Consider the following 13,068-nt stretch of genomic DNA (forward strand, 5'->3'; position numbering starts at 1 on the left):
GATCAGCAGAATTTATTTTAATTATCCATAATCAGCTTACTTCCGAAGATTCCTTTTGGTTTGGTTACATCTTAATTTTTGTAGTATATGACAATTACATAGGATCAAACACTATTTCTCCCATCCAGGCAACTACCCATTTCCATTTTAGCACTGGGAATATTCCAGGAGGAGAGGACGGCAGAAAGTAGCTTATTTGAATTTTCCCACAGACCGTTATGGCTCTTTTCCTTGGTTTTCTGTTTGGTTTTGGTTGGGGTTTGAGGGAGAGAGGGGGGTTTTCTTTGCGGTTGCACAGAAAACTGTAGCCACTGAGGTAACAGGAGCATAGCTGCAATCAGGTAATGTAAATGTAAGTGCAGGTTGCAGCATGCCTAAAAAATTTGGAAGAGACTGTTACACATGGTTTAAGATATTTTTTTTTTTAAATGAGCTTTTAATAAAGATTTATTTTAAAATGTACTTCTCTACTTTTGAAGATAGCTTTAGTCATCTCAAACAGCAAAGATGAAAATAGAAATTATTTCTATTTTCTTAAAAGTGGCAACAAAACCTTAGGAGGCCTATTCTGCCTACGTCAGGACTCTTCCATGAAGTAAGCATTCTAAAATGGCCTGGATTTGGAATAGAACCTCTTGCCCAAGAATTCACAGAGGAAGATGGCAGCTATACCACCTGCACCATCTCCACTCAACCCATGCTTCCTTAGGCACCAGCCTGGAAAAAGAGAGCCTAGCTAAGCAGAGGCTCTCGGCTCTCTTCCACCTACTGCACAGTTCCAAATGGTCCGAGTGGGAGCCTGTGGGGCAAATCCAGATTGCAGGATGATTTACCCTGCTTGCTGCTTTTTCTGCTGTGGCCTTGATCTGCAGCAGAGGTGGGAAGGAAGGAGAAAGGACAAGCCGACAAATGCTATGTGACTTTTAGCTATATAAGCACAACAAAGGCACTGTCACTTCCCCAACCAAGAACCTGGCAAACCTTTTCCCGAACTGACCTTCAATCCACAGCACTGAGAACCTAAAGCTTTCATATCGAGGATGCAGACTGCTAGCACTGTCATCCACTGTTAGCACACCAGTGAAAATATTCTCCAACGGTAAAAGGAAGGATGGGAGAGAGACACATGGAATTAATGCTCTGAACAGGAAGAGCAAAAAGATGACAATTACCTGGACAAGTATAATAACGAGATAAACAAAACTCATAACTGAGGAATTTCCTGCCTGCTTCCCTGTTCCCAAAGGAACCCAAGGTGGAACCACAGGATGGAAGAGTGAAAACCCCTGCAAGCTCTGCTCCTCTGGCCACTCCGGACAGATTACATTCTATATTGTTGTGGTTGGTTTTGTTTTGTTTGTTTTTAAAGCTATTTATTCTCTTACACATTTGTTTCAGGGTATCTTCACTGTAAAATATATTTTTGCACTAAGATTGTTGATAGTAGAGGTCAGCAAATGAAGCTGGTAGGTGCAGATTCAAGTCATGTTTAAGCTACAGAACTCTGAACCCTTGTATGTAATTGCAGCAGCCAAAAGTTTTTATGGCTTCAGAAAACTACTCAGCAAACTCATCAAAAGACAGACCCACTGAGGGTAACAAACAACTCCTGAGCAGTAATCTGCTAAAAGCTGGAAGTACATCTGAGCAAAATATCACTATATGATTGTCCTGTTCTTATTGCCTTCATGCATACTTTTTTTTGGCCACTAAAAGGAATTTTTGAGGGTTACAGCTTTGGTCTGACCTAGTACAGCTGTGTCTTTATGTTTTTAAAGTAACAAGAAATAAAGCTTGATTGCACAAGCAAAGCACTTTTAAGTATAGAGATCCTCAGTATTAAGGACTTTCAAATCTGTTCCCTCAGTCAGCATTTTGAAATAGGCAAGAACATTTTAAGAGAAAAATAAGCTATGGCTATTTAACCAAAGTAAAAATTTACTTTTAAAGTAATTGATTGATTACCATACTCAGTATAGTATACAATAGTTATCTATTTGGTTTTGTAATTGTAGTCTCCATAGCTTGAGACATACCTTCACATATACCATTTAAGTTAAAGCAACTTTTGTTAATTCAGTATAGGAAGTGACCATTTCTGCACTGTAATTAGCTATAGAAATAGTGACTTGTGAACATCAGACTTCCACTGCTCAGGATCTGGCTGTCTTCTTTTAGCAGATAGGTATCTTTTTAATGTATTTAATTTATTGAGAGAGATTTAAATTTCATATTAACAAATACATCCCACCTTTGCCTAAATAGCACTCTGTCCTGCACTGTTCAGCACTGTTGCTTATCCACCCCTTTCCTACAGTATTTTGGATAACTCTACCCTGACAAATCTGGAGATGACCAAAAAATAAAAAAAAAAAAGAAAATGAAGAGGTACATCATTTTTGTGGACTAGCTGGAGAGGCACAAAGAAATGAAGTGAACAGAAGTACATCCACACACACGTCTGTAAGGCACTGCAAAGCATTATTAGAAGTGCAGAAATCATATCAGTTTGTACACAGGAGTTCAAAATCAAGAGGTTTCACCACAGATTTTTAAAACTGAACTGAGTTCTTTCTTGCGTTGTTTGCTAGTTTACAAATAAATGACATTCTTTAAGTTTTTGGAATTTGCATTTCTAAAATGTTTATCCTTGAAATGCATTTCTACTCTTCTGTAAGTATTCTTTTACTTACAATTAAAAAAAAAAAATTTTAAATCCCTTAAGGCGGACAGTGCATTTACCTCAGTAGCTTCCTCTTCTTCGCAGACTCAGCGGGGGCCCGGGGGGCCTTGCCCGCCTGTTTCCCAGGGGTGCGGAGAAGGGCCTGGGCAGACCTCAGCCACTCGCTGGCCGGTCGTGCTGTAACGTCCTGCGTGTCCACTCCTGACCTTGACCATAACCTCTCAGTGGATCCTGGAGTAGCGGTCGCCAGGCCTGTCTCTCCTTCTCCCATATTGTCGTTATCCGACGAATACTCAGAAATTTCTGTCAAAGTTGCCTAAACAAAGAAAAATATAAAGCTATTTAAACAGAATGCTACACAGGTACAGGTTTATGTAGGCAGTTATTTACGTTCCCTATAAATCCATAAAATGAACGCCAATTTATTGATTAATATAATTTGGACAACTTCACTGTAAATGCACATTAATCTTTTGTAAGTCAACACGAACTCCCGAATACAAGAACCATCTCTTAAGGGACAACTGAGATGAGTAACATGTATTTTTTCAAACAACTAGATCTGGAGAATTTATCAAAACCATAAGCCTATGTTTATCAGAAGAAATTTTCAGACAGGTGTCAGGATTAAAGCAAGTTCTCAGGACAGCAGAAAGAGGGTAATGAGTGACAGGGATTGTGACTGGCAGGAAAGCTGAGAGAAAGGGAGCTTTCACATCAGGATTCAAGTAAGTAGGGAGGCTGGCTTCGGTAGTCTGAATAGAGGAAAGAAACACGTGCCTCTATTGAGAACCCACAGCTGGCGAAAAGTATGCAACTTTTTGTTAAAACAAGATTTTGGCCGCTGTATCTGGGTATCTGGCCTTCACCCATGTTCAGCAGGCCTCTAGCTTCCCAGGGAGGTTCGAGAAGTTGAGCGTAAGCTATGAGGCTGCATCCAGGTAGCTCCAGGGAGGATGGATCACTGGTCAGCAGCCAGCGTTGCGAGCCAGCGGGGCCGGAGTTCAGACTCATAAAACCTCACTGGAGCTCTTCTCCCAGAAACTCACAGGACACACTGAACCCATCCCACTGAAGGAGGGATGAGAAGAGAGGGTGAGAAGGCCCACAAACGAGTCTGCAGAATGATATGGAAGGCTGAGAAGAGGGCTGGCAGGGAAAACTTCCCCTGCTTTGGCTCAGCTGGTTTTACTCTCCTCTAGGGCTGCTGCACAAGCAGGGCAAGGCAGCTGGGTTGGCACTCTAAGGTGAGCTCCGCTCAGCTGTCATGTATGTTATGTTCTCTTGACCCAGTAGTATTTCTTTAAGTACTGAGTATTAAGCAAAAATGCTTAAAAAGTGGCATTTTACCTAGTACAGAATGAAATGATCTAAAACTCTGAAATAGGCAGATGACTAAGAAACATGAGCTGGGCTCAGTCTTCAGGAGCTAGTTGGAAAAAACCCACCACTCTCTGCATGTTCTAGGAAGGTGAGCTTAGTAGCTGGGTCCACCAGCACTCACCCAGCTCAAGGAGGCTTGCACAAAACTGTTCTACAGAAGAGCCAAGTTAATTAACTCAGACAGATCCTTGAAAGAACCAAAACCCAATGTAAGACATTAGGTTCACATTATCAGTGGGGAACTGGAAAACCCCAAAGACTGACTTTGCTCCAGATCATGCTGCCCTGATCGCAGAGTAGGTCCTGGAAAAAATTAGCCTGTTCTGCTGGTCTAAGGCAGTAAGTGGCTCTCCACACAGGTTGTCTGACAACTGGCTCAGATAAAGACTTCAAAGATAAAAGAGGAAGGGGAGGGACATCACTGCATTCACTAATGCTATTGTATGTTATTAATTAGTGTAATCATCTGAAACCAACATTTCTTGACTGTGCAGAAAAATTAGTTCAGCTCTTGCCAGTTCTTTAATATGTTTTTCATGTAAATGACGAGACACTGTGTTCATGTTCTGAGAGTTTACCTAAGTATTCTGGAAACTGGAAGGACCTTTTAAAGTTATGCAGAGGAGAATAGCTGAAAGAATGTAATTAATATCAGCCTGGGCTAAACACAACACAGTCAACATTCGTCCCTTGGCAACAATATTTCTCTGAAAACAAACTCCTTCCAAATTGGAAAAGAGCCAGAAATAAGAGGTTTCAAACAGTATGAAAGCAGTAAGCAAGTACTTCATTCTTAAAACACCATTCCGATGCAGTCTTTTGCTTTAGGAATGCTTTAATTTTGCTCATATTGCTACAATATCCAGTGTACCTAAAAAAAGGATGCAAACCTGAAGCTCTCTGAGCAAGTAAAATGCAAATGAGGAAAGCCCTTGGCACGTGCTTGAAGTTAAGCACATATTAATCCAACTGTTATAAGAGTTAAGAAACTTTTCTACGATTGTCTAATAATTTAATTCTTCTGCTAATATTTATTATTGTATACTTGTTTAGACTTAACATCCCCAAAGAAACCATACTTTGAGGTTTTTGTTTTGTTTGCTTGTTAAGAGTTTTGTTGGGTGCTTTTTTTTTTTTTTTTTAATGGGTCAGTTGGAAATTTCTCTTTAAAGAGGAAGCTATAAAAATGGAGAAGAAAAACAAAGAACAAAAACTCAAACTTCCAATTCCGTACATTATTTAATGGTAGCCACCATCAGAAATAGAGTCTGAAGAAAAAAAAGTTCTCAAAACATAAAAACACTATTTTTCAGGTATCTGGCATGTATACCAACATTTATGGTGGACAGCTGGCAAAAAAAAAAAAAAAATTGCTTAGGTTCACTTTAAAACAATAGTTGATAAATAGTGAAGAAATTGTTTATCAATTTTCAATATCTTAAATATCATGAAGCTGAATTTTCAAGAGGGTTTGTTTATTTTTTTTCTAGATAATAACCCCACCAGTATCACTAAGAGTTTCTGAAAAGCAACACTGCTAAGCACAGAAAAGCGTAAAAGTAGTTGACTTTTCCACATTGCTTATTATTTCAAAATGCAGTAAGTTTTGGTTATGCTGGCTGAAGGTACAATGTTGCCTACTACACACTGGCTCAGTTTCCCCACCTCAATCCCTTCCTCCAGCCCGAGCCCAATCTAAGCATCCCCATCCTGGGGTTTTCCATGACTGTATCCCATATATCCCAGTCACTCCAAATACTTGGTAGCAGACTGCTCACGAAGATTTAGCTATCATTTCCAATGATGGCCATGCCACAACACACTCTATATCATGCTAGCCACTTTTCCATGTCCAAAGGCTGAGTGGGAAAAAAAAATGGGCTGACCTCAATCTTTCTCTTACTAAAGTGACAAACCTCATTCATTTTGTTCACTTTTAGAATAAATCTATTTTCTCTGTGACTGGTTTAATTTGAAAGGTTCTAAATTCTGCCCTTTTATGGCTCTTTCTTTTAAGGAAAAAGTACGTTAGTATAAATGCAAAGAATACTGTCATTTATCCTGATAAGATTTGGCTACAGGAAAACAAAGAAGTCAGTGAGTACTGTAGCTGAGCATCCAGGACTCTACATTTTAAAGATAAGCATGTTTAAATCAAAATGGCTCAAAAAAGATCTCTCAAAATGAATTGATTTATGATGTATTTTTGACAGCACTCACCAGTATTAGCTAACATAGAAGATGGTACAAATGTAGAAACAGAAACTGGAATGAGAAACGGCAAATATCCCCCCCTAGCTAAACAGTTGAGATTGCTAAAGAATATATGATTACTTGTGTCAATTTAAATTCATTAAAAAAAAAAAAATAATCACAAAAAACCCAACCACAAAAATGGTAAAATCCTGGCCCAAACTGTGCAAAGACAAAACTCTTGACCTCATTGAAATGAAGATAGCAATCCATAAGCATGTAGGTTTTTCATGCAGGCAGCACAGAAGATACTGTGCCATTACCTCTGGGACAAAGCATTCCCTCACTCTCAAGAGATTTGCTTCAGCAGCCTGTTGCTTCGTCTTGAACACCTTATGAGTTCTTTGGGAGTAACCCCACAATTTGCCTCTAAAAAGGCAAAAGGTCTGAAAAAATTACCTTTTCCCTTCAATAATGATGGAAGCAAGAAGTACCTGTATTTGATCACTTTAATAAGCACTCAGTATTTCTTGTTAATAAAATAGCAGTAAATTAATATGGGACGTGTTAAATTTCCACTTAAAGTTTACAGATTCAGCTCAGAAAGCAGAACTGTACAAAACTCTCTGTACATAAAGAAAGCTAACATATCAATCCTACTAAAAAAATAATACATCTGTATTAAAAAAAAAAAAAAAAAAAAGGTGCTGTCATACAGTGATTGCTAGTTAGAGGCAAGGAGATGACCAGTTGGGACAGTTTCTCAACCCCCTTGGCTCTCCTCCCAAGATTTTTCTGTGGAAAAATGTCAGTATACACACCATGCTTTTATATCAGTTAAACACTTTCAGTTGTTCAGTCATCGTACATTCAGAAAATGTTGTAAATCTTTTCCAGTTGGTATGAAGACACTTTGTAGATATGATGCTCAGTAAAAGTTCACAGATACTCTGAACAAGTTCATCAGCTGAAACTAAGATGCTTCAGCATGCTGCAATATGTCCAAATCTCCTCTTACTGACAAAAAATGGCTATCAAATTCTATATAGACACTGAAATAACTTTTTGCAGATGGAATTCTGTCATTTCCTTCCTTAAAAATAATAAATTTCTTCCCTCCTATTATCTCACTACAGCTTTGCTCTAATGGCAGAAGAACTAATAGGGCTTTTCAGATGGCACCCTTAGGGAACCTGGCTTTCAAGGTCACAGAGCTAAGAATGTCAGAAATAGAAATAGTATTTGAGAGTTTCAGACTTTGATCACTGTACATACAGAGGAAAAATAATCTTGTGGCATTTCCTTTCGTATTTGTTCCTTCACATCTTTGCCTCTAACTCTGGAAGCATTTTCTGTTATCTCCTGCCTGTTCTCTCACGGACTACTTTTTCCCTTCTCTGATTCCCTTATTCTTTTCAGAATTAATTTGTGTTTCTCCTAACTGACTTCTCATGACAGCTTTCAAGATGCGTGGAAGCTGACCGGTATTAACAAACACACACAGTGAACTTAGGTGACTATCCTACCACCTCTCCTTTTACACAGTCTTCCTTTCTGATTAAGCAACGTTACATTCACGCTACTGGTACTCTTTGCTGTCATGCATGCAAAGGGTTTCAAATGCAGCCAACTTTTACCCCAGGGAGTTAGTTACAGGTTGCAAGAAGATTTTATGTCTTGCACAGTACTCTTCAAAAAACAGAGCAAGCAGAAAAGCCACTGGATTTGCTACAATGAATATTCACAAGCATAAATCACCAGTGCAATATGTCAAAGGCCCAAGCTATGCGAACAAATGCTTGAAGCAAACTCCACTAGAAGCTGGCTTGCAGGATTTTAGGGAGTAGGGTAAAGGGAAAAGAAAAGAAGTTTCCCCTTAATTAATCAACACAAAATTAATGCAAACATTGTGCGCACAGCTACTGCAGGATATTATTCAGATCTATGAAGATAATTAAAGATATAAAAGATTTAAAGCTTGCAGTTCTCTTCAAAGCTTTGTGTTTTCTAAAGCTTTAACTGAAACACTGAAGTCTATGCCAAATATTTTCCTAGTATCTTGAGAAATAAACTGGTTCTTGGTGAACTAGCTACTTTCACTCTAGAGAGATAAAATTCAGATATACCCTCACACAAGAAACTTGAGCGTTAAGTGCAGAGCTAGGCGTGTGCCACTCTGTGGGTGACACCAAGCTTTCTTCTCACGGAATAACCACAGGAGCAGCACGTAAAACGTGCAAGCTTAGGTAGCAGTGCGTGGGCAGAGATAACCGTATGACAAAAAAGAAAAACAATGAAAGACATAAATCACTAATAAGATATTTTTGGACTTGCAAGCCCAAACTTTCACAGTAGATTAGCTGAAATTTTTTATCTGGAACAACCACCCAGTGTTATTACAGAGACAGCATATATTTAAAATGGATCTCAGATAATGCCTAGCTGTTTAGCTAAGTACAGCATTCCTCCTCAGCACATGCGCTCAAACCATCTGATCTGTCCTAAATATTTATCAGCGCTAGGAAATGACATGTCCTGCTCCATGCACATTAGCATTTTGTGGCTGCCATTAGAGGAAACAGAGCCGTACGCTCTTCAACGGCAGAACAACAGCCACCTCAAGCATCTCTCCGGGACCATTCAAGAGCGACTATCACTGGGCTGACAAAGGGTTTGCTTATTTCTGGCCACCGCCAAACTTCAGCAACATCTCCCTTCATACCGACATGGGAATGAATTTTTGCTATCTCCTAGATGCCACCACCCCTAGCCTGGAATGCAGTAGCTATTAGCACACCAAGTCACTTATGCCAAGTAGCAGAGAAGAATGCTGTATCTACTTGAATATGGAGGAGAAGTGTAGGCAGCAACACTGTAATTATTCAAAGCACAATCTGGTCACAGACTGTACCCTCATCTCCTCTTAATGGTGTTTTGAGACCTTTAAACAAGTGGCAAAGACTTCTCTTCTATGACTAATTAAAAAGGATTGATTGCATCCAGCAGCCCAGCGCTTCCTATCATAAAGGAAATTGATTCATGATTATCTCTGGAGGAAGGAGGCCAGCTACTAAACCTTAAGCACCACTGCTGACACTGCTGGGCTTCCCTCTGGAGAGCTCCCGGGGAAGTCTCACCCATGTTTGACCCCATTTATTCTTCAGGCTCTGTCAAAAATTGCAGCTGCATTAGCTACTGTCTTAAAAGGTTACCCCAAGAATGATTCAGTTCAAGGGAAAAATACCAACAGCCGTTATCAAAAGAAAAGCAAATGGGACAGTTTCAGAGATGCTTTCATGGACTGAAGGAGTTGAAAGGGATTTGATGTAACTGCAAAAATTAATGGAACGATATGGCTGCTGTTGAGTCTGCCTGCCAGTTATCCTGACGCTGCGCTTCCTGCACAATTTCTGAAACCAAGAAAAGGTGTGGAAGGCGAAAGCAGACAGGAAAGCTCCCTCTTACACTTCAAAGAGTGAGGAAGTTGAAGTACAGTACACAAGCCCACAAAATGGTATTTTATATCGCACATGCAATAACAATTAACAAAATAAATAATTTCTATCATCGTTTATCAGCTCCCATAGCTTGTGCAGATCATACTGCCTTGAAGTGGGAAATGAGGTGACGATTAGGATTATACACAGTATGTTTGGCTGTGCATTCTTTTTTGTAAAGGGAGAGGTGCATGGTTTTGTTTGGTTTGAGCTCTCTTGCACATACACTTGTACACATACACCACTGGCAGGCAGTATCCTGCACAGAGCACTAATTGTTTTTGAAAATAAGAATGGAAAAAATAATATTAGAATAAGATTTTACACACACACAAAATCAACATGAATATCTGATCTTTGAAAGAAAAATCTTTGCGAGATGAGTGATTTAATTCACAACAAAACAGACTTTTTATAGACCTAATGAAAAGATGGTATTTTAGCAAATTTTTTTTTTTTTTTTTAAACCTGGTAAAAAATACACAAGTGGTAAGGAAGATGAAATCGAAGCCGTAACTTCTAATCCTGAGCAGAAACCTCAGCTTTTACAAGGCAAACAGGTTTAGCAGGCTATACCTCTGGAGATACATCCACAAGCTGTTCCAGCCTGCCTCTCCCAGAACAGGTTGTTCTAAGGCATGGATCAGCCGACCGAAACAGGTGAGGCTGTCTTCTCAGCCCAAGTGCATTTTTATACAAAATAAGTCAGGAAAGCAAGAAGCACTGCATTTATTTCTAAGCATGCTCTTTAGATGTAGAACTAAATAGCGATTCTAAAGGTAAGACGGAACAAAACAGCTGTCTGCTGGGCACAAGGACAGGGAAGAATAGTAGGGGACAGTGAACTATTAAGGTACAAAATGGGCACAAAGCAGAAGTTGACTCCACTGCAGTTATGGGACATCGATTTGTACCATGTGGAGTGTAAAGAAAACGGTGCTGCAATCTTGGCATCTGTAGCATTTGTGCTGCAACTGCACCTCCTAAACCCATCGTTTTAGTAGTTCAACTATTACTTCCTAATATTCTGCATTGCCACTGATCTCTCCATCAGTCTGTGATCAGAGAAACAGTCAACTTCTAATAGACCCAACAATGCTGAAAAATGTCAATACAGACAACCCACAAGTGCCTTTTCTGCTTTGTCTAATCTTTTTTTCCTTCCTACAAGAACATCTTCAGTTTCTCCCAGGGAAAATGACTGGCTGTTAAAAACAATTTGGACCAATTTATGCATATTGCTAGCCAACATTACATTCAAGTGAATTACTGTAACCCTTGCTCTCCATTCCTTCCTTTAAAAAAAAAGAGGGGAAGGGGGGAGACGCCACTTCACGTGTTGCATCTTGCAAACTATTCAGGGACAGAACCAGGTCTCCTGTCATGCAACTGCGTATTATCCCACGCAGTTGAGCTCTCATCATGATAAGGATCCTCCAGATGATAGAGACCCAGGTTTTCAAATATAAATACCTGACTCTGATAGGGCACGCAGATAATTACATCATTTTGCACAGAAGCCTCAACATTATGTACTGACATTTGGGCACACAAGAAAATTGTAGTCAGCTCATAATACCACTTAAACAGGGTTTAGTTCTTGACACAGAAATAGTTACTTTCATGTTTCCAAGGAACAGATGTTATCACATGGTTTGATAACCTACTTTCACATTCTTTGTTTATAGTTATTCACTGAGTTTCATTTATTAAAGCTAGTGGATTCAGGCCATGAAACCTCATTTTTATTGTCTCTATTTTAGGTGATGCTATGGTAAGCATCCAGGTTAAGCTTGGATGTAACAAGAGAACTCAACTGAAAGGCATGATTAAAAACCAAATTATTATTTATGAGTTAAATCCTAAAGCACCTAGACTAAACACCTGCAGGATTCAGTAGGAACTGTTAAGGGAGGAAATACATTTCCATCTTCAAGCAACTCTTTTGTTTTGTTCCAAGCCTTCAGAGAGAACAAACACTTGTAATGAGAGGTAATATCTTTTACTAGACAAACATGTAACTGTGAGAAAACAGAAAAGCTTTCAGCACTAATCCCTTCTATAGGTCCCAAAAGTTTGTCAAGTTCTTTTACTCCAAATAGATCATTTGTTCTAAATAAATTAAATCTTTCCGTATATACTGCATCTCTCATACCTTTAGCTTATATAGTTATGGATAAGGATCCTGCAAACTTTTAAAAAAATTCTCTCTAAAAAATAAACTATGAGAAAATACCTCTCACAATAATGTCACTGTTTAGACTGAACAGGGAACAGTCAAAGACTTTAAAACATCTTTCATATTACGTATTCTCTTTCAAAAAGTAGATGATAACTGCAAGCATGTTATTTTCGAGATGAAAGGAAGCCATTCCAGACTAACTAACTAAATGAGAGATAGCACACAGATATTCAGTGAAGTAAAATTATGCACACCAACAACATCTTTGGTTGATCTGCCTGCAGTTTCCTGTGGAACCCTTTAGAAAAGCACTTACCAAAAAAGTCTTTAAAAAAAAAAAAAAAAAAAGAGAGAGGAAACACAATTGGCACAGTGTTGTATAACACAGAAATGCAATACAGGCATCGTTTCTGCAATAATGCTCAGCACTTGGTGGAAACTTTTTTGTTTGTAATTTCCACAGAGGTACACAGACACGTCTTGAAATTCAGACTCTGCACTTCCAGCCGTGCCGGCGTTCGCAGCTACAGCACTGGCAGCTGAAGGAGACACCAGGCTGCCGGGCAGCGCAGCGCATTACATTCATTTTCTTCTACTCCCACTCACTCCACATTCTTCTCACTTGACTGTTCTCCCCTTTGCCCCATTTATTGCTTCACAGCGCCTGTGGTACTGCCCCCAAAGCCTAAAATAGTCACTTAATTTCTTTCCTCCTCATCATTTCTGACTTCTTCTGACCCTTTCCCTCCTCTCCAGAAGTCCTTCCACAGCTTACCTTTTCTAGGTCATTGTTTCACGTTTTTGGACTGTTAAAACTGTTTTAAACAGCAAATATTTCAAGGCAGGAAATGTCTTACCACGTCTGACATACTGTGCTAGTGATGACAGCATGTGTACGCATACAAAAGCACCACCTTCACCTAAACTGATTTTTAACGAGGGTGAGAGGGCCTATATATGCAGAGTGAAGAAACAGAAAACCCACTTAATTGCTTTTCCAAGTAAGCCAAAGAACACCCAACAAGAAAAAATACATTAGTATTTACATAGTTAAAAAAATACATTAAATGTACTCTGCGAAAATTAATTCTCTTTGGAGAAAGAACAAAGAGCCTAACACTAAGTGTACA

At 39.2% G+C, this 13,068-nt stretch overlaps 1 protein-coding gene across 3 annotated transcripts in view; it reads right to left on the minus strand.

Annotated features, from left to right (window-relative positions):
• The window catches only part of SPIDR (scaffold protein involved in DNA repair), a 202,912-nt gene that overhangs the window by 146,805 nt on the left and 43,039 nt on the right, over positions 1-13,068 (minus strand). For all 3 annotated transcript variants that reach the window (XM_042798123.1, XM_042798122.1, XM_033001085.2), the window contains exon 6: positions 2,743-2,999. In XM_042798123.1, coding sequence (XP_042654057.1) covers positions 2,743-2,999 — 257 coding nt within the window. The remainder of the gene's footprint in view (positions 1-2,742; positions 3,000-13,068) is intronic.

Source organism: Tyto alba, unplaced genomic scaffold (genome assembly GCF_018691265.1).
Source record: "Tyto alba isolate M040663 unplaced genomic scaffold, T.alba_DEE_v4.0 Super-Scaffold_27, whole genome shotgun sequence".
NCBI classification, from domain to species: domain Eukaryota; kingdom Metazoa; phylum Chordata; class Aves; order Strigiformes; family Tytonidae; genus Tyto; species Tyto alba.